Here is a 22,044-nt window from a genome sequence, read left to right as displayed (position 1 = left end):
TTTAAGAACAACAAATATTTTATTTAATAAAAGTACATATAGAAGGGAAGGATAACTAAGAGCTGTTTCCTTTTAAATATAAAACAAAATTGAGACTCAACAGCCTTTTAAAATAATCTAGCCTGAAAAATTAAAATTTTCAATTGAAATAATTTACCATTATTGAAATTAAGAAAACATATTAAAGAGATTCTTAATTCTTTAGTGATTGCTTTAGAGCCACAAAAAGGCATCATAGAGGAGGAACTCCATAGTGCAAAAGAAATAAACTGTTGAGTTTAGCAATCTAATAGTTCTTCCTAAAATCACTGTATTCCTTTGAAGTAACTGAGTTATTTTTGAAGTAACTTTGAAGTAACTGAATAAAAAAGCTGCAAATAGGAGATAACCTCCCATTTAGAACATTTTGGTAGATTTACAGGAGATTTATAAATATATATCTCCACAAATAAGTAGACAATAAATCAGAGAGACACTTGATATAAACATAAAAAAAAAACTGGAAGGTTTGAAGGCACATTCTAAAGAATATAATCCAGTAAATAAAAGAGAATGAAGGTTTACCAAAAAAGTAAAATTCTCAAGAAACTGTTATTTGAGGCTTAGAAAACTATTTTAAAAATTAAACATTTAAATTTTATGCAAAAACAAAAAATGCTTTCTTATAAGGGCTTTTTATCATTTAGCTCTAAAGAACGTTTTAAAAATTCACAACAGAAATAAGAGGAAATAAAATTTTCTTACAATTAGAGTATTCTATGAAGCACCTCATTTTTTCCTAAGTTTTCCTTAAACTAAAAGAACAAAACAAAACAAAACAAAAACAACAGATGACATTACTGTGGTATAGAGTTTACTGTAGATTCACTGCTATTTTCTTTATCCTGCTTTTCTTCTTCATATTGTGAATCTAGTTCATTTCTGCTATTTTCCTCGTCACTAGAATCACTGTCTAATCCACCTTCAACACTGGCAGAATTCTTGTCATGCGAAGAACTTGCACAGGCTTTGTCTGTGGGAACAGCTCCTTTCCGTTGGGGTAAGATAGTAAAAAATGCTTCTTGCCAGTCTCTGGTTTCCAGATATTCCAGAATAATCTCAAACACTGCAACAAACACAAACTCCATACGTTTCTTAGGTGCATCACAATGTTGCATACTGTATTTTAAATACATTGCTTTTGTGTTAAGAATATTAAAATGTCCTAATAACTACTTTGTTGGTATCACTTCCTTGCCCCAAGTCTCTCAGGCCTGTTAGCTCTTCTTTAGCTTTTCATTAATTCAGTTCATGAACAGTCAAAGATTTACCATTATCTTTCGTCAATTATAATCAATAGGCAGGAGCCATTTTCATTTCCTTCCTATTCTTCTTAATCCCTTTCACTTCTTTATCCTTTATGTACTAACACAAAAACTAAAACAACAACGAGAAAAGGTCAGCATTAATCTAAATTTCTTCTGTCTTTCCTACAGTCACTCTGGGGAGCACCTTACTTGCTTTCTTTTTTTCTTGCCTTTTTTAAAAATTTCACGTTAAAGGTAAAGAATATAAATACTGTCTTCAAGGTACTCTTACTTTAATATATTGCTGAAGGTCTTAATTTGCATTACTTTATGGAAAAGTAATTTCAACTATCTATCAAAGGTCTTAGAAGAAGTTCATTCCTTGAATCAATAAGGCGTGAATCATTTCTATAATTCCCTAGAGCCTGCTATAGACAAAGTGTTTAGCACATAAAAAGAGCCCGGTAAGTAGTTGTGTACTAACAAAAATCTCTACTAAACAAAGCTTAAAAAGCAAAACTCCAGGCAACGACTCAGGTCCGAGACTACTATAATGTTATTTACAAAAGGAAAAAAGAAAAAAAAAATCAACAATAGAATAGTTACATTATTGTATATTCAGATGACAGAACGTTACATAGACATGAACAATGATTCAATGACATAGAAAAATATAAATGTGTGTGGGGGGGAACACCCCAAATTTATAGCATTTTATGCAACAGAGTAAAAATCCAATTATGTAATAAATATTATATACGCATAGGAAAAGAACTGGAAGGAAATACACCAAAAAGTTCATACTAAGTATCTCTGGGTAGTGAAATTCTAGCTTATTTTTCTTTCTAGTTTTCTACATTTCCATATGAATGCATATTAATTCAGTTCTATAATACGCATGTATTATTTCTATATTCAAACAAATTATAAATGATTACATTTTACAATTTTGTCTCTAGCAAGGTATATATTTTCTACTCATCCAGAGGTAATGTTATTCTTCACATTGTTTACTCAGGTATATTTTCATAATTCCCTTATAGCTTACCATGATTAATTGCCAAAACTTTTCTACTATTCATCTTCACAAAATTTCCAAGGGGGAGCTGTGCATGATCAATTCCATGATCTGATGCTTGTTTATATGTGAGTCCCTAAAACAAAGATACTATAACTTGGACTAGAACATTAGATTATTATAACTTAAAGTCTACAACAAAATAAGTACTTTTTAGAAAAGACTTCAGTGAACATTATTTGATGAAGTGTGTGTGTGTGTGTGTGTGCGTGTGTGTGTGTTTAGCTTCTAATTTGGAAATGTTCTTTTGACAATAAGTATAATAGGAATGTTTAGGGCATTTGCTTTAACCACTTTACAAACGAGAAAACCAAAGATATTATATTCCCTGCCCATCACAAAGCTCCTCAGTGGCAGAACCATAGGAAGACCTGGCTCATGCTTTCTGACTCAAATATCTTTTCACTATTCCACACTGCCTTTCTCTCAGTTTAAAATACTCAAATTGAATTCCTAGAGAAGCACCATCACTTTGTGAATGTAAAAGATATAAACATAAAACTTTGTTTCAATTACATAACATAAAGGGGCACAAACGGTGGGGCACCTGGGTGACTCAGTCGATTAAGCATCCGACTCTTGATTTCAGCTTACATCATGACCTACAGGTTTGTGAGTTCGAGCCCCAGGTTTGTGGGATTCTCTCTCCTCTCTCTGCCCCTCTGCCACTACGTATCTCTCTCAAAACAAATAAGTAAACTTAAAAAAAGGAAGAGGTACAAATGGTAAAGACAAAGTAAATGAAAACCTGAATGGAAAAAAAATTTTAATTGCCTATAAATTTTATTTTTCCTATCAATTAAAAAAATGTTGAATATAAATTTTCTCCTCAAAATTAAAATCCTTAAAAGCTTGGTTCTAAACAGAACTCAAGTAGCCAAAAGTACAGGAGAAAGAAGAGCTAAATATTTTAACCAGTAGTTTGCATATTTTGGGACAAATAAAAGCACCTGAGGTAGGTGTTTTTTAAAACAAAATCATTGTAGTTCAGAGAAACATACAACATCAAAGAAAAAAATATGGTTGTACACAAATAACAAAATGGAATTTTTCCACTAAGAAAAAAATTTAAAAAGCTAAAGATCATTCTGATAAAAACTCCCTGTAATGCTATAGAGCTGCACTGCCCTGCTGTGGCCACAACTGTGACTACTTAAGTTTAAATTGATTAGTTTCTCAATCATTCTACGCACAGGCTCTCTGCTCAACAGCCACATAGCTACCATACTAGACAAGATGATACTAACTATTCCAACGTTGCAGACGGTTCTACCTCAGAGTGATACTAGAGAAGAACGATGAATTACTTCATATTATCCTGCTGACAGTATTTCACCTGACACTTGGTGAACATGTCTTTTCTGGAGATGGGCTGAATTTAGCATGCGGCAAAGTAGCTGGCAAAGTACAGCATGATGTTTTCTTTTAGAAAGTGTATTTCTAATTTTTCATCCAAATGAGGGTAAGGAGGTGGTGGAAGAGACAAAAGTACAAATATAAGAGAAAAGAAAACACAGCCCATTAAAATTATATATTAAAAAACTTGTATTACCATTCTGGTATACATTTTGGTGTAAATTGTTATAAATTTTACCAGTGGCCTAGAAATTGATCAGTAGCAGCATCTACTATCAATACAACACATTGTTTAAGCATGTGGGCTCTGGAACAATCTGTCTGGTTTCAAATATCTGCATTATCACCTACTATTGATTTTAGACTTAGTTTCTCTGTGCCTCCAGTTCCTTATCTGTAAAATGTAGAGAATAGCACTGACCTCACCGTGTTGTAGGGAGGATTAAACAAACTAGTCATATATGTGAAATGATTTCTTTGCGAAAGACGACTGAAATATACAGTAGGCAGTCAATAATGATCGGTTATCATCAGTACTATTGTTACTATCAAGAATTGGTGTATCAATTTTAAGTATAAGCAAACACAAAAATAAAAACTTAACAGTACCTTGTGATGGTTGTGATCTACTAACCCTCCAATCACATAGGCCTTTGATTCATCTAATTCCTTCAGTACATTAGGTGAGTCTGATGTAAGATAAATTAGGTCTTCTTTCTTTATAAATTCACTATAATGCTCTGGTTTGATGTGGATATCCTTTAAGACGTAAGGATAAAGATATTAATTAATAGGATTTTGTGAAAATGGGCTGAGATTATTTTCTTTTCCTTAGACAAAGTCACCCAAAAGCATATAAAGTATAAAACAATATTTTACAATGTATTATTGGAAACCTACCACTTCCATTCCTTACCACCTTACATCTCAATTATTTAAGGTGGCTCCTACTGTTCCCTGTCTCTAGCTTCAGATCCCTCTGATTCACTTCCATAAGTGAGTGATGGCAGACTCACTTCCTAAAAACCCTACTTTCAATGTTTTATCTTTACCTATAGGATAAAACTTAAATCCCTTTACCTAGTGATGCTTTCCTGAATATGGCACTAACCTAGCTTTCTCAATTTATTTCTGTTCCAAAAAAACAAATGCATTTTTTTGGTCACATATCTGCTCAACCTGTTCTCCAACCAAAAAATGCCTTTTCCAATTACTTCCTCTCCATCTGCATGAATCATCAAAAGGAAATGGCTAATAGATTTAATAAATTCCATGCATCTGTTTCTACAAAGATACATAGTAGAAATCTTCTTCACCAAAATTATCAGGTCAGAAGTACAAGACTGAACTACAGTTGGCAGTCAAAATTTTGCGAACTACATTCATGGAATAAGGGATGATGCATCACCAAATTCAGATGCAGATGGCATTTTGAAATTTTTAAAGAAATTATTTTTAAAGAAAAAATGAAGGAGACGTCTCACCTAAAATTTATATCCTGCTAGGTAATAAATACCCACTTTTCTGGAAAATGGTATTATAAATTTGATCGCTATGCTTAATAAGGGCCCCTAGAGAGACCTCAGTAGAGACCAGTGATCTCCCAAGTCTCTAGAAAACCGATGGTGTATATAATAAACTTAACAAGCCACAAAATAAGTGAAAGTATGCCTATTTCAATTATCTTATTTCTTAGGAAAATAGGCATGAATATAATAAAACTTGGTAAATATATTGTACTTTAAAACTTAGGAAAGCTTCTGAAAATGTTTTACACTATAGGCTATTATCAAAATAAATAGTCATTATGGGATCAGTGAGTGTGAGAGGGAAAGTTTTTCACAGTAAAAACTGGTTTTGAGAAAGAAAAAAAAATAGGAATAACCTAGTACTTCTCTGAATAGGGTAAGGTTCCTCAGGGATTGGTACTAAAGCCACTCTATTAGTCATCTTTGCAAATGAGAATGGTTTAGTCCAATAGAAAAAACAAATTTGAGCCACATATGTAATTTTAAATCTTCTAGTAGCCACATTAAAAAAAACGAAAATAGGTGAAATTAATTTTAATACATTGCACCTAACATAATATATCCAATGTTATCGCTTCGAGATATAAATATATATATATACATATATATATACTTGTTAAATTTTGAGCAGGTATTTTAATTCTCTTTTTTGTACTGCCTTTTAAATCCAATGTATATTTCACATTTACAGTACATCTCAATTCAGACCAGTCACATTTCAAGAGCTCAATATCCACATGTGGATGGTGGACACCATATGGGATGGCACAGAGTTAGAAGAAACAGAATACAAGTACATTCCCAAATTTTAAAGTTACTTCACTCATAAATAATGTATAGCCAGTTTGCTAGGTAGAGATTGTACAAAGACCTTTAAAATTCTTTCTGCTTTAAAAATTTGTTTTAAAGTTGGCGGTAAAATAAGTGAGATTTAATGAGAACAGATACGAACAGGCATTTCAGTTTCTTTAGCTTCTCTCATTAGTAACATTAGACTTAGCAACAGTGATATAAAGGTTTTGGAGACTTGTTGACTCCTATATTTGCTGATATTATGTAGAATTTAGGTAAAAATGTAGACCTTTAAGCATAAAAATACTTAGAATTGTGTTAATCTATTTTAATCACCTTCCAGTTGACCCATCCTTTGTCATTTTCATCCATGTTCTTTTTCAACTGGCCTCCATGGCTTGTCAAGTAAAACTGATAGATTGGTAGACACAGAAAGAAAGAGCAAATGACTACTGAAGTCCAATATTTTATTTCTCTTCTATACCCATCTGATCATCGATGAAACATAAAATATATTCATTCTAGAAAAAAATAAGCTCATGACATGCTTTAAACATATAAGAATAAATGTCTGCTACAAGTGACATGTTTTATGTTTCTCATAACCCACTACTTTAAGTATTCCACCTACATTTTTATCCCATTTTCCAACCGCTATCTTTGGACTCTCCCTTAATGATCACTTTTCTGCAAACTCCCTGTTTCCATGTCAAGTTTTCATTCACTTTCTTTTGCCACCACTGTTTTTTTCATGAGTCCAAAGTCTTCATAATTTCCCTTTGATTCTAAACCCTGACACCTATTTCAAGTCTAATCAAGGGTGTGAAAAATATAAAATGTAAAAATATAAAAACACTATCACTTGATAGAAAGAAAATATCTAACCAAAAACAGATTAAGAGTTTCTGGTTCTTAACATCAGTGAGCCAGTGTTAATATTTAGGTCACCTGGAATTCAAATCAAGAGTAGATAGGGTAAGAAAAAGACCCTATCTACTCTTAACAGCAGCCAATTACCCTAAGGAAGTACCTTTCAAAACAATCATTGACTCAAAATCCTTTAGGTAGAAGCAACTTCCCCAACAGGTACCATGGTACACATCAACCCGGATAGTTCCCTCACTCCTGAGAGGGAAGGAATTGAGAGTGGAGAAACAGGTATGAAAAAAAATATATATCCTTTAATGAAGATGTTCAACTACATAGGAATGAGGTCAATGTGTAGAAAACACCATCACTGTGCATCGTGTGACTAAGACTGACATGTGAAAAAATGTTTAAACTATTTTAGTTTTGTAGAAAATTAAAACATTTTTCAAATAGGCATTTTGTTCTCTAATGAAAAGTATCTGTAAGGTTTTTTGAAAAGGCAATTGGGATTATCTATGCCTTTTCCCAAGTAAGTTATAAAAGGAAACTGGAGGGATCCTGGGAAGATGGCGGCGTAGGAGGACGCTGGGCTCACCATGCGTCCTGCTGATCACTTAGATTCCACCTACACCTGCCTAAATAACCCAGAAAACCACCAGAAGACTAGCAGAATGGAGTCTCCGGAGCCAAGCGCAGATGAGAGGCCCACAGAAGAGAGTAGGAAGGGGGGAGAGGCGGTGTGTGCTACATGGACTGGTGGGAGGGAGCCGGGGCAGAGGGGCGGCCCGCCCGCCAAGCAGAGCCCCCGAGTCTGGCTCGCAAAAGCGGAGGGGCCGGACGGAGTGTGTTCCGACAGCAAGCGGGACTTGACATCTGGAAGGTTATAAGCTAACTGCTCTGCTCGGAGAACGGGAGGGCTGGAGGACAACGGGAGGGAGAGTTGTTGAGCCCCGGAAGACAGAGCGCAGCTTGGCAGGAAGCAAAGGTGCTCGCCAGCGCCATCTCCCTCACCCATCCCCCAGCCAAAATCCCAAAGGGAACCAGTTCCTGCCAGGGAACTTGCTTGCACTGCGCAAACACCCAACGCTGTGATTCTGCGGATCCATCACTTCAGCGGGTCTGACTCCCTCCCGGTGCTGCAGGGCCCCTCCTGAAGCAGATCTCCAAAGGAAAAGCAAGCTGAGCCTGCCCCTCCCGCCCCTGTGCACCTTGCCAATCCACCTCAGCCAATACCCAGATCCCAGCACCACAAGCCTGGCAGTGTGCAAGTAGCCCAGACGGGCGACACAACCCCACAGTGAATCCCGCCCCTAGGAGAGGGGAAGAGAAGGCACACACCAGTCTGACTGTGGCCCCAGCGGTGGGCTGGGGGCAGACAGCAGGTCTGACTGCGGCCCCGCCCACCAACTCCAGTTATTCAAGACAGCACAGGGGAAGTGCCCCACAGTCCAGCAACAATCCAGGGACTATCCAAAATGACGAATCGGAAGAATTCCCCTCAGAAAAATGTCCAAGAAATAACAACAGCTAAGGAACTGATCAAAAATGATTTAAACAATATAACAGAAAGTAAATTTAGAATAATAGTCATAAAATTAATCGCTGGGCTTGAAAACAGTATAAAGGACAGCAGAGAATGTATTGCTACAGAGATTGAGGGACTAAGGAACAGCCAGGAGGAGCTAAAAAATGCTATCAATGAGCTGCAAAATAAAATGGAGACAACCACGGCTCGGATTGAAGAGGCAGAGGAGAGAATAGGTGAACTAGAAGATAAAATTATGGAAAAAGAAGAAGCTGAGAAAGAGATAAAAAAATCCAGGAGAGTGAGGGGAAAAATAGAGAACTAAGTGATGCACTAAAGAGAAATAATCTACGCATAATTGGTATTCCAGAGGAGGAAGAGAGAGGGAAAGGTGCTGAAGGTTTACTTGAAGAAATCACAGCTGAGAACTTCCTGGATCTGGGGAAGGAAAAAGGCATTGAAATCCAAGAGGCACAGAGAACTCCCTTCAGACGTAACTTGAATCGATCTTCTGCACGACATATCATAGTGAAATTGGCAAAATACAAGGATAAAGAGAAAATTCTGAAAGCAGCTAGAGATAAATGTGCTCTAACATAAAGGGAGACCTATAAGACTCGTGACCGATCTCTCTACTGAAACTTGGCAGGCCAGAAAGGAATAGCAGATGATCTTCAATGTGAGAAACAGAAAAAAATATGCAGCCGAGAATCCTTTATCCAGCAAGTCTGTGATTCAGAATAGAAGGAGAGATAAAGGTCTTCCCAAACAAACAAAAACTGGAGGAATTCGTCACCACTAAACCAGCCCTACAAGATATCCTAAGGGGGATCCTGTGAGACAAAGTACCAGAGACATCGCTACAAGCATGAAACCTATGGACATCACAATGACTCTAAACCCATATCTTTCTATAATAACACTAAATGTAAATGGACTAAATGCTCCAACCAAAAGACACACGGTATCAGAATGGATCAAAAAACAAGACCCATCTATTTGCTGCCTACAAGAGACTCATTTTAGACCTGAGGACACCTTCAGATTGAGAGTGGGGGGATGGAGAACTATTTATCATGCTACTGGAAGTCAAAAGAAAGCTGGAGTAGCCATACTTATATCAGACAAACTAGACTTTAAAGGCTGTAACAAGAGATGAAGAAGGGCATTATATAATAATCACGGGGTCTATCCATCAGGAAGAGCTAACAATTATAAATGTCTATGCACCGAATACAGAAGCCCCCAAATATATAAAACAATTACTCACACACATAAGCAACCTTATTGATAAGCATGTGGTAATTGCAGGGGACTTTAACACTCCACTTACAGAAATGGATAGATCATTAGACACACGGTCAATAAAGAAACAAGGGCCCTGAATGAGACATTGGATCAGATGGACTTGACAGATATATTTAGAACTCTGCATCCCAAAGCAACAGAATATACTTTCTTCTCGAGTGCACATGGAACATTCCCCAAGATAGATCACATACTGGGTCACAAAACAGCCCTTCATAAGTATACAAGAATTGAAATCATACCATGCATACTTTCAGACCACAATGCTATGAAGCTTGAAATCAACCACAGGAAAAAGTCTCGAAAATCTCCAAAAGCATGGAGGTTAAAGAACACCCTACTAACGAATGAGTGGGTCAACCAAGCAATTAGAGAAGAAATTAAAAAATATATGGAAACAAACGAAAATGAAAATACAACAATCCAAACGCTTTGGGATGCAGCGAAGGCAGTCCTGAGAGGAAACTACATTGCAATCCAGGCCTATCTCAAGAAACAAAAATCCCAAATACAAAATCTAACAGCACACCTAAAGGAAATAGAAGCAGAACAGCAAAGGCAGCCTAAACCCAGCAGAAGAAGAGAAATAATAAAGATCAGAGCAGAAATAAACAATATAGAATCTAAAAAACTGTAGAGCAGATCAATGAAACCAAGAGTTGGTTTTTTGAAAAAATAAACAAAATTTATAAACCTCTAGCCAGGCTTCTCAAAAAGAAAAGGGAGATGACCCAAATAGATAAAATCACGAATGAAAATGGAATTATTACAACCAACCCCTCAGAGATACAAGCAATTATCAGGGAATACTATGAAAAATTATATGCCAACAAATGGACAACCTGGAAGAAATGGACAAATTCCTAAACACCCACACGCTTCCAAAACTCAATCAGGAGGAAACAGAAAGCTTGAACAGACCCATAACCAGCGAAGAAATTGAATCAGTCATCAAAAATCTCCCAACAAATAAGAGTCCAGGACCAGATGGCTTCCCAGGGGAGTTCTACCAGACGTTTAAAGCAGAGATAATACCTATCCTTCTCAAGCTATTCCAAAAAATAGAAAGGGAAGGAAAACTTCTAGACTCATTCTATGAAGCCGGTATTACTTTGAGTCCTAAACCAGACAGAGACTCAGTAAAAAAAGAGAACTACAGGCCAATATCCCTGATGAATATGGATGCAAAAATTCTCAATAAGATACTAGCAAATCAAATTCAACAGCATATAAAAAGAATTATTCACTATGATCAAGTGGGATTCATTCCTGGGATGCAGGGCTGGTTCAACATTCGCAAATCAATCAATGTGATACATCACATTAATAAAAGAAAAGATAAGAACCATATGATCCTGTCAATCGATGCAGAAAACGCATTTGACAAAATTCAGCAACATTTCTTAATAGAAACCCTCAAGAAAGTCGGGATAGAAGGAACATACTTAAACATCATAAAAGCCATTTATGAAAAGCCCACAGCTAACATCATCCTCAATGGGGAAAAACTGAGAGCTTTCTCCCTGAGATCAGGAACACGACAGGGATGCCCACTCTCACCGCTGTTGTTTAACATAGTGTTGGAAGTTCTAGCATCAACAATCAAACAACAAAAGGAAATCAAAGACATCAAAATTGGCAAAGATGAAGTTAAGCTTTCGCTTTTTGCAGATGACATGATATTATACATGGAAAATCCGACAGACTCCACCAAAAGTCTGTTAGAACTGATACATGAATTCAGCAAAGTTGCAGGATACAAAATCAATGTACAGAAATCAGTTGCATTCTTATACACTAACAATGAAGCAACAGAAAGACAAATAAAGAAACTGATCCCATTCACAATTGCACCAAGAAGCATAAAATACCTAGGAATAAATCTAACCAAAGATGTAAAAGATCTGTATGCTAACAACTATAGAAAGCTTATGAAGGAAATTGAAGAAGATATAAAGAAATGGAAAAACATTCCGTGCTCATGGATTGGAAGAATAAATATTGTCAAAATGTCAATACTACCCAAAGCTATCTACACATTCAATGCAATCCCAATCAAAATTGCACCAGCATTCTTCTCGAAACTAGAACAAGCAATCCTAAAATTCATATGGAACCACAAAAGGCCCCGAATAGCCAAAGTAATTTTGAAGAAGACCAAAGCAGGAGGCATCACAATCCCAGACTTTAGCGTCTACTACAAAGCTGTAATCATCAAGACAGCATGGTATTGGCACAAAAACAGACACATACACAAATGGAATAGAATAGAAACCCCAGAATTAGACCCACAAACATATGGCCAACTAATCTTTGACAAAGCAGGAAAGAACATCCAATGGAAAAAAGACAGTCTCTTTAACAGATGGTGCTGGGAGAACTGGACAGCAACATGCAGAAGATTGAAACTAGACCACTTTCTCACACCATTCACAAAAATAAACTCAAAATGGATAAAGGACCTGAATGTGAGACAGGAAACCATCAAAACCCTAGAGGAGAAAGCAGGAAAAGACCTCTCTGACCTCAGCCGTAGCAATTTCTTACTTGATACATCCCCAAAGGCAAGACAATTAAAAGCAAAAATGAACTACTGGGACCTTATGAAGATAAAAAGCTTCTGCACAGCAAAGGAAACAACCAACAAAACTAAAAGGCAACCAACGGAATGGGAAAAGATATTTGCAAATGACATATCAGACAAAGGGCTAGTATCCAAAATCTATAAAGAGCTCACCAAACTCCACACCCGAGAAACAAATAACCCAGTGAAAAAATGGGCAGAAAACATGAATAGACACTTCTCTAAAGAAGACATCCGGATGGCCAACAGGCACATGAAATGCTCAACGTCGCTCCTCATCAGGGAAATACAAATCAAAACCACACTCAGATATCACCTCACGCCAGTCAGAGTGGCCAAAATGAACAAATCAGGAGACTATAGATGCTGGAGAGGATGTGGAGAAACGGGAACCCTCTTGCACTGTTGGTGGGAATGCAAATTGGTGCAGCCGCTCTGGAAAACAGTGTAGAGGTTCCTCAAAAAATTAAAAATAGACCTACCCTATGACCCAGCAATAGCACTGCTAGGAATTTACCCAAGGGATACAGGAGTGCTGATGCATAGGGGCACTTGTACCCCAGTGCTTATAGCAGCACTCTCAACAATAGCCAAATTATGGAAAGAGCCTAAATGTCCATCAAATGATGAATGGATAAAAGAAATTGTGGTTTATATACACAATGGAGTACTACGTGGCAATGAGAAAGAATGAAATATGGCCCTTTGTAGCAACATGGATGGAACTGGAGAGTGTTATGCTAAGTTTAATAAGCCATAGAGAGAAAGACAGATACCATATGGTTTCACTCTTATGTGGATCCTGAGAAACTTAACAGAAACCCAAGGAGGTTAGAGTGGGAGAGAGCCAAAGCATAAGAGACTCTTAAAAACTGAGAACGAGGGGCGCCTGGGTGGCGCAGTCGGTTAAGCGTCCGACTTCAGCCAGGTCACGATCTCGCGGTCCGTGAGTTCGAGCCCCGCGTCAGGCTCTGGGCTGATGGCTCAGAGCCTGGAGCCTGTTTCCGATTCTGTGTCTCCCTCTCTCTCTGCCCCTCCCCCGTTCATGCTCTGTCTCTCGCTGTCCCAAAAATAAATAAAAACGTTGAAAAAAAAAATTAAAAAAAAAAAACTACTGAGAACGAACTGAGGGTTGATGGGGGGTGGGAGGGAGGGGAGGGTGGGTGATGGGTATTGAGGAGGGCACCTTTTGGGCTGAGCACTGGGTGTTGTATGGAAACCAATTTGACAATAAACTTCATATATTGAAAAAAAAAAAGAAGGAAACTGGAATCTGTTTTAAATTCTTCAAACATACCTGCACAGGATGCAGTGCTCGTCGATTTTCTGCATAACACCGTTGAATCTGCTTATGAAGTTTCTTAATGTCCTATAAGAAAGTGCCATTTTTAAAGCAGCATTTTGAAAATCATCTATGGCCACGCCACAATCTTAGTGGAATAGAATAAGCCGAAGAGATGACACGATAGGTACGTTTTTTTCTCTTGAAATACAGGTCCTTTCTGATCTTTTCTATTCAACTTCTGTACATCCTAACAAAATAATTACTATGACATAAATACCCTATAAGTGACCAATAATTTCAATTCTGTATCCACTTAAAATGCTAATTCATGATGACATTTACTCTTAAGAGAGAACAAAAGGAAAAAAAAAAACTGGTAGAGCAATACTACTGCTATTTGCATAACTTACTAATGGTTTGGAAAGTAAGTAAAGCATTCACTAGCATTGTTCAGACAACCAGTTTTCTCAAACTACCATATAAGAAATAATTCTATTTACCAATCACATTTCTTACTTTCTTCTTCTGATTGCAACAAGTAACAAAAACACTCCTGGATCTATGATTTATATGCAGTTAGTGAGTCTTGTAATCAAATGATGGTGTCTCTGTTCTATACATATAAATGAGAATAATTTTATTAGCTTAGTTTAACTTAGGGAGGCACGATCTTGAAATACTTTATTTAAGATGCATCTTAACGGGTGCCTGGGTAGCTCAGTCAGTTAAGCATCCGGTTCTTGATTTCAGCTCAGGTCATGATCTTGCAGTTGAGGGACCAGGCCCCATGTCAGGCTCTAAGCTAATAGTGCAAAGCCTGCTTGGGATTCTCTCTCTCTCTCTCTCTCTCTTCCCTCCTCTGCTCACTCTCTCTCTCTCTCTCTCTCTCAAAATAAAGTTAAAAAAAAAGAAAAAAAATTAAAAAGAAAAAAGATGCATCTTAATATATAAATTTATAGCCAAGTGATATAGCCTATTAAAGCAATAATTATTCAGCCTACTTTACCTACAAGATTTTTCTGACAATGATTCATGATACCTTTAATACCATCAAGCTGTCAAAACTGCAGTCAATGATAAGGCGGAGTGTGCTGTGAACAACATCTCTTCGAATACGTTTTCTGTCGTTTCCATCTGAGTTCGATTCCAGTTGACACTGTCGCTCTAATTGTTTTCTCTTGCGTTTTTCCTTCCGTTTTTGTCTAAAATTAGGAATTGAAACTTTTTATTGTTATTCGTATATTCAGACATTTACAAGTCTCTTCTAACTGACAAAGAAACAACTATTTTTTTAAATTAGCAGGTTGAACCACATGAAACAGCCATTTCTGTGGATCAAATATCAGCAATTTTACATAGTCCATCTAAAAGCTTTAGATAGAAAATGAATTTGCGAAGACAATATATTTTCTACACAAACTCTTACTACTAATAATTCACTTATTATTGTGACTTTTATGTAAGACTTTATAAAATACTGAATTTTAGGCCTATAATGAATTTTTACTTTTATCATTCTTCTCCTACATAATTTTCAAGGAACATTAATAGAATATAGAGAAAAAAGCAAAGTAACATTGTTAAAAAAAAAAACCTTACAAAGCTTTTTCTATAATCTATATCAACTATAGTTTATTCTCTCTCAATAAATTTTGGCATTCTACAATAACAGCTTCAGTTGAACTGCTCTTACCAAAACCTACAATGGCTTTTCTAGCAAAATCAATGTTAGGCCCAAATTTGATCTTTCTGAGGTGGCTATTTTTGTTCTATATCTAGGACATGGATGCTAACTATATCCCTCATCTAAGTCAGTTATTTCAGAAACTGTGCTGCTACTCACAATAGGTTCTGGGTGAGAAAAATTATAGTGTAAATCCATCAAGACTGAAACACATACAGTTTTAACAGCCAGTGGACAGTGCTGGCTAACAACATGCACAGCCCCAGTGTTAATTAACACAATTACTTTTGATGTGTCACAGGACTGTGCAAAGTCCAACATTCCTGAATGGGGTTGCATATACGCATTTTGAAACATACTTGCGGAGTTCTCGTTGCTCTTCCCATTGTTTCTGTTTAATTAGCTTCTTCATTTGTCGTTTAGATATTGGTTCAAATCCTTCACCTAATCTTGGCTTCTGGCTCTTCTCTTGTTCTTCACTTAAGCTTTGCTTTCTTTCAACATTAGAAGACTCAATAAATGCTGGCAATGTTTCAGAGGACATTATGTGATGCCTCTGAAAAAACTGAAAAGCAACTTTTGACATGAATTGGTGATTTACACACACACAAAGTAAAAAAAAAAAAAATGACCAATACATGTGATTAAAATTAAGTCATATCAATAATGAATAAAAATATAAATTTAGACAATTGAATGTCATTTACTGGCAAAGATCATTTGATGAAATGGGGTGTTTGCATTTACTATTTGTGGTCACAGCACAATTTTCCAGAAGGTACACAGATCTGACTTTAAAATGCCATGATACCCTTTGACCTGGTAATTTATTTCCTTAGAATAAATCTCTGTAAATAGATCAGAAATATACACAAAATTAATGCAAAAGGGTATGTGTACTGCAATGTAATTTTTAACAATGAAATACTAGAAATTACTTCAATGTTAGCAAAAGGTGGCTGTAAATAAATTACAGTTCATCTATAACATGGGCTAGAAATACTAAGCATGTTTCCCAAAATTATTTAGTGATAAAAGGAAATGGCTAAGTAAAAAAATAGAAACAATATGTACATTATGTCCAACTTTGTTTTAAAGAGAATACACACACACAAACATGTTTAATTCTTACCAATGGTTTTTTGCATTTTCTGTATTTTATATAATGAAAATATATTGTTTTATAAAAGAAAAAATGTTTTTAAAAAAGAGATTGGAAGCACTTTTTTTAGTTGTCATTAATGTTACAGTGCAAGGGACATGTTACTTTCATTATCTGGGCGTACACTCACATGATTTTTGACAAAAGATATGCTATAGATTTATATACTTTGGACAGTGCAGAAAACAAATTTGGTTGCCTCTCAGTATATTTCATTGTAAATATGTAATTATAGATATCCATATTAGTTATGGCTAAAAAACAACATGTAAGATCATCCTATCATCAGTCATGGAATACTTAGAACCATCTCAAACATTTTTAATTGGCTTAACAACCCACATCTTTATATCTATGTCTAGAAATGAACTTACCTTCAGATTAGGAAAGGGCTAAAAGTACTGAGATTTCTTTTCTTTAATAGATTACGAACACCACAGCTTAAAAATTTATTTACTTGTCCCTACCAAAGACTAAGCATGAGGCTTGGAAATGTTCTCTTGGCCTTAAAGAAAATTCTATGATTATTCCTTCTTAAAGAGACAGCTAACAAGTCTGTGCAGAAAAGCTAGTATCTAAGAGAAAAATCCTGACAATTCAGAAAATGGAAAGGACTAAACCTTTGCAGAACATAATATGAACAGTAGCTTTATTATATGGTTCTTGCTTTCTTTAAAAGTACAATGTTGTAACAGGATACCTGGGGATAATTAAGCAAACACAAAGTTTACCAACTTTTGACTGAAAGATGAATTTTAAGATGTGTGCTTTAGGGGCTACAGCAAAAGCCCTAACATTTTGCTAGGTCACAAATTACTAAAGGTAAAGAATCATCTGGTAATCCAAGTGAGAGTTCACAAGTTTTCCTTATACCACGAACCAAACAGTATCCTTAGTTTGGGGGAAGTATCTCCTAGAAATGACAACCCAAATTTGATTTTACACTGGAAACTTCCTATGGGCATGGATGATGTCTGCTTTTACCTAACATTACATTGCCACATTAATTACATTACTAACACAGTGCCTGGCACTTAGTAGATGCTTATTATAAATTTGTGGAATAAATAAATGAGTGACTATATCACAAAGGATTTTAAAAATTAATGAAAGTGGTTATGATGAACATTTATTAAACACTGTGCTAAGTAAAGAATGTATGATCTAATTTAATCCTTAAACCAGTGAAGTAGATAGTATCATGCCTACTTTGCAAAGAAAGAATTACAAATTACAAAGAAAGAATGCCCCAAATTACAAAACTACTAAATAATTCCCAAGAAATAAGGCACCTAGAACAAATCTAGGACAAAGCATGTTCTCAAAATACTTGCTGAATGAATAGACAACGAATAGACAAATGAAATGATGGAGCTAAGATTCAAACCCACATCCAACTCTACTCTCCCAGAAATCCAAAATCTTATTTAGAAAATGAGGGTTTCCAAGGAATGTAAAAGAGCTGTGTTGTTTCAACCCTGCTGTGGGAGGGCTCTGAGAACACTGTGTCACTGAAAGAAGACAAAAAATAGCTCTAGTTCTATTCCTATGCCACTGAATATAAAAATGGGACAGACTTCCTAGAGATAGTTGCCAGAAGTTCATGTTTTAAGATACCCCGTCTCTCAATCTTAAAATACGTGACAATATTAGATAAAATATAAAAAGGGGAGACAAAAAAGGTATAGCCTCTCTCAAAACCAAAAACAAGAACTAGAACAGATATTGTTCCTGCTGGGTCTGCTGTGTAAAGGCAACTGGGAGTTTTCCTAGCTTTAAAGAAGATGGGAGAAAGACAGGAGCTAGCTGAAGATGAACCCTTAAACTAGTGTCGGGGGTGGGGTTCCTCTTTCCATGAAAAAGTCTGAAAACAGGTGAAATTTAGACTAATAATGGTTTATACCACACTGAATACTTGGGGGAAATCTGACGCAAGTAGACAGACACGGCTTCTTGGCTACAACAAGGGCCAAACCATGCGATGACATATAAACTTAGAACCCTACAGGATTAGGGGGTGCCTGGGTGGCTCAGTTGGTTAAACATCTGACTTTGGTTCAGGTTATGATCTCACAGCTCATGAGTTCGAGCCCGCATCTATCAGTGTGGAGCCTGCTTGGGATTCTCTCTCTCCTTCTCTCTCTGCCCCTTCCCAGTGCACACTTAATCTCTCTCTCTCAAAATCAATAAAAAAAAAAAAAAAAAAAAAAAAAAACAGAACACTACAGGATCGGAATTCTAACCCACCTATGTAAGCTGTGCTGTGGAATGAAGCACTGAACAGGGCCATGGGTAGAAGCAACCACAGAATCACCAGTAGATAGAGAGATGCTTGGGAGAGAAGTGGTAATTCCATTCAAGAGAACTATGCAAAGTTAGAAAAAGAGAGAAATGATGAGGAAAAAAAACAATAAAATCAACAATCAGGAGACAAATTCACTCTTCACAAATTGAAAATAATAATAGCACAATGTGAAAACGACTTTAAAATAAGTCTGGTTGGAATCTTTCAGAGGTCAGATGAATAAAAATCATAAAAACAATACAGGAAATTGGGACACAAAAGCAGGCATAAAAAAATCAAAACCAAAATCCATGAAAAAGAACCTATTTGGAAACTAGGAAATGAAGATATAAAAATTTCAACAGATGAGATAAACTCCAGATTACCTGGAATCCAAGAGGTAATGGATGAATTAGAAGACATCATGACAATCTCAGAATTCAGAGAACTAGAATGACAAAATATGTCAGAACAGTTAAAAGACTTGAATAACAGGATGAGAGAAATACAAGCAAAAAGTTAACTGAAAATAAATGTATAACCTTGAGTGCATTCATTAAAGAGTGTTTTTAAAAAGCTGTAAAATAAGCATTCAGCTTAAGAAACAGGAGACAGGGGAAACTCAGTAAGCCCCCAAAAATTAGAAGAAAATTTTAGAATATATATTGTGATTCCCAGAATCATTTTTACTTCCTTTCCATACATAGTGCATTAAATAAAAGCCAGCAATGCATATATGCAAAACAATACATGGTAGAGAAAACATAAGCTAGACCTGCCCAGTAAGCTAAACCTGTAAACTTAAAAGCACAATTAAAATCCACAGGAGACAAATTGCTTTCTTCATGAAACAATGATTAATATGACAAAGGAGGGGGCACATGGGTGGCTCAGTTGGTTAAGCATCTAACTTCAGCTCAGGTCATGATCTCGCAGTTCATGAGTTCGAGCCCTGCATCGGGCTCTGTGCTGACAGCTCAGAGCCTGGAGCCTGCTTCAGATTCTGTGTGTCCTTCTCTCTCTCTGCCCCTCCCCCACTCACACTCCATGTCTCTGTCTCTCTCTCTCTCTCGCTCGCTCGCTCGCGCGCGCGCGCGCACGCTATCAAAAATAAGTAAACATTAACATTTAAAAAAAAAATATTCCAAAGGAGAACATTTCTGTTCATAGTGGCATTGTGTTTTGTGCTAGTTCTTTATTCTGTTAAAAAGCTGCAAGTGTTGATTGGCTCTATAATGTGAAAAATTTTAAAAAGCAATATATAGATAGCAATGTTTTACAGCTCGCACGTACACCAGGGGGAGCTTTTGCCCTTTCTATCTAAGAAGTCTAAGTTAATTTTAACTTGGCCTGTCATTGCATACTAATGTTTTTAAACAGGCTATCATATGCAAAGAAAGGTCATGAACTGGTCGACTTTATCATCATTATTTTTAAAGCTATTCGCAATTAAGAAAATGCACTGCAGCAAGTGAATTTTTTTAAGCTTTGATAAGCTACATATAGAGAGGCACAAAATAAAAAAGTAATGATGCTAGCTTAAGGTCCAATATATTACTGCTTACATCACACTTTACATACAAAGATGTGTACCAACTCCCACTTCCCATACAATAAGCATTTCACTATGTACTAGCTTGTTCAGGTTAGCTGATAAAATAATGGCATTTTACTACGTATATCCGCTTTTTAAAGTTTTTTTGCTCGTTTAGAAGCCTCACACCAGTTTTGTGTTCTTCCCTCCAGAGAAGTGACACTCACAGCATATTTTCATTTATTCAACCACGTTCAACAAATACGTAAGAACAATATACTGTAGCCATTATAGAAATATTTGTGTGAACGTTAGTTTAACACAGAAGTTGTAAAAGGTTGGTTCATTTAGTCACAGAAATAGGTTACCAGGTGATCTGATAAAACTAAGAACTGGATAAAGATGACTAAGCCCATTTGGTGTGAAACAAAGAAGCAAAAAAAAAAAAAAAGAAAGAAAGAAAAAGAAAAACGTCTCAATCTTCCTTGTATTTCCACTTCTTAGCACGGCTTCCAGCAGGGAACACAGATATCACACATCAGTGAATTGCCAAAATAAAAAATAAAAATAAAACATAAAAAACCCCACCAACTTTCATGGATTGGGCTAAATAAAGTCTTCATAATTTATGACACTGCCTCCCTTCCTGAAAGATACAAACGAATGTTGGAAGAACTGCAAAATGAAATTAAATGACCTGACAGTGACAGGGAAAGAAAGAATACCCCTTTTAAAATGCGCCAGCCTGATGGGCAGTATTGAAAGCGCTTGGTTCAGCTCTCAGGCCCCTTGGGAGGATTTGGCTGGGATAGGGAGTGGGGAAGAAATTACAAAACAACCCAAACAAAAAGTGAGAAAGTCATCTGATGCTATCCTCTTTATATCTCCAGAAAAATTCCCGCATTTTAACACTGAAAATATTTCACTGAAATCAAGTTAACAGTCTTCTTAAAAACCATCCTCGGCCCACCACCATGGGCTTAAGAGCACTTGCAGCAACTCTGTCCTGGGCTCTACATTTCAGAGCGCTCAGCCACGTCAGCCCCTCGCTGGAGAAATGAGGTAAGGCCGATTTAAACAGGTAAAGCGACGGCTCACGGTCTCTAGCCACCAAGTGGCAGAAGCACAACTCGTTTTCCAGCCCTTCAGAATCCAGATTTCCCTCTCCCTTCATTCTTTGGAAGCTCACACTCTTCCCGTACTAAGGACCGGATCCCGACCCCCAAACAAACCTCGGCCGTAGGTGGCCCCACTGGGGGTGGGCAGAACCTCACCCCACTCTCCCTCTCTAGACCACCCGCCTGCGGCCGCACTCGAGGAGGGATTAAACTGCAGCCAGCGAATCAGGGAGCTGCTTGGCGCCGGGGACGCGCTCTATCTGACATCACTTCCTTCGGGAATTGGGTCCAGGAGCGGCTTCCACAGCCCCACTCCCCTCTCCGCCGGAAGCCCTGATGCTAGTCGTGGATGGCACTTACCAGAGCCCCTTTTGCGCCCAAAGGAGACCAGAGGGGAGGCAAGGGCCAGCCGCAGTACCAGGAGACTTACCGAGCTCAGGAGTTGTCAGGGAACCGGGAACACCAACACAAAGCCTTCTCTTAATGATCTTGATACAGCTCGCGAGTCTTCCCCGGGAAACTTCAACTCCCAGAGGCAGGGACGGTGGCTACGCGTAGGAGGCTGCGCGCTTACGTTTTAGCGTCATCGAACTGCGCCAATTTTGGACCCGCAGTGGAAGACAGGGGGAGGGAGTTTTATGTTGGGCGG

The 22,044-nt window shown here is 37.1% G+C and overlaps 1 protein-coding gene across 6 annotated transcripts; it reads right to left on the bottom strand.

The window, feature by feature from the left end:
• On the bottom strand, positions 1–21,946 carry TRMT10A (tRNA methyltransferase 10A). 6 transcript variants are annotated; one of them, XM_032592932.1, is made up of 9 exons: positions 21,826–21,941; positions 19,130–19,191; positions 15,657–15,862; positions 14,653–14,815; positions 13,626–13,697; positions 6,378–6,452; positions 4,330–4,479; positions 2,335–2,440; positions 1–1,105 (listed from the first exon to the last, which is right to left on the bottom strand). In XM_032592932.1, exons 3-9 carry the CDS (start codon positions 15,839–15,841, stop codon positions 837–839), a joined length of 1,020 nt encoding a protein of 339 aa, XP_032448823.1. In that variant the 5' UTR covers positions 15,842–15,862; positions 19,130–19,191; positions 21,826–21,941; the 3' UTR covers positions 1–836. The 6 variants fall into 6 exon arrangements, with proteins under 6 accessions (XP_032448823.1, XP_032448822.1, XP_030169241.1 ...); XM_032592931.1 differs by lacking the exon at positions 21,826–21,941 and adding an exon at positions 21,510–21,771; XM_030313381.2 differs by lacking the exon at positions 19,130–19,191 and having other exon boundaries at positions 21,826–21,946.
• Positions 21,947–22,044: the final 98 nt, after the last annotated feature.

The sequence above is a fragment of the Lynx canadensis genome, chromosome B1 (genome assembly GCF_007474595.2).
Source record: "Lynx canadensis isolate LIC74 chromosome B1, mLynCan4.pri.v2, whole genome shotgun sequence".
Taxonomy (NCBI): Eukaryota; Metazoa; Chordata; class Mammalia; order Carnivora; family Felidae; genus Lynx; species Lynx canadensis.
Note: the sequence above shows the minus strand (reverse complement) of the source record. Positions and strands in the feature narration are given on the sequence as shown.

Excerpts from the sequence above, each read along its gene's own strand:
- TRMT10A (XM_030313381.2), bottom strand. The coding sequence starts at position 15,841 with ATGTCCTCTGAAACATTGCCAGCATTTATTGAGTCTTCTAATGTTGAA. Across the intron at positions 13,698-14,652 it reads ACAGCTTGATGGTATTAAAG|GACATTAAGAAACTTCATAA; the intron begins GTATCATGAATC and ends ACTTTCTTATAG. Across the intron at positions 2,441-4,329 it reads TAGATCACAACCATCACAAG|GGACTCACATATAAACAAGC; the intron begins GTACTGTTAAGT and ends TCTTTGTTTTAG.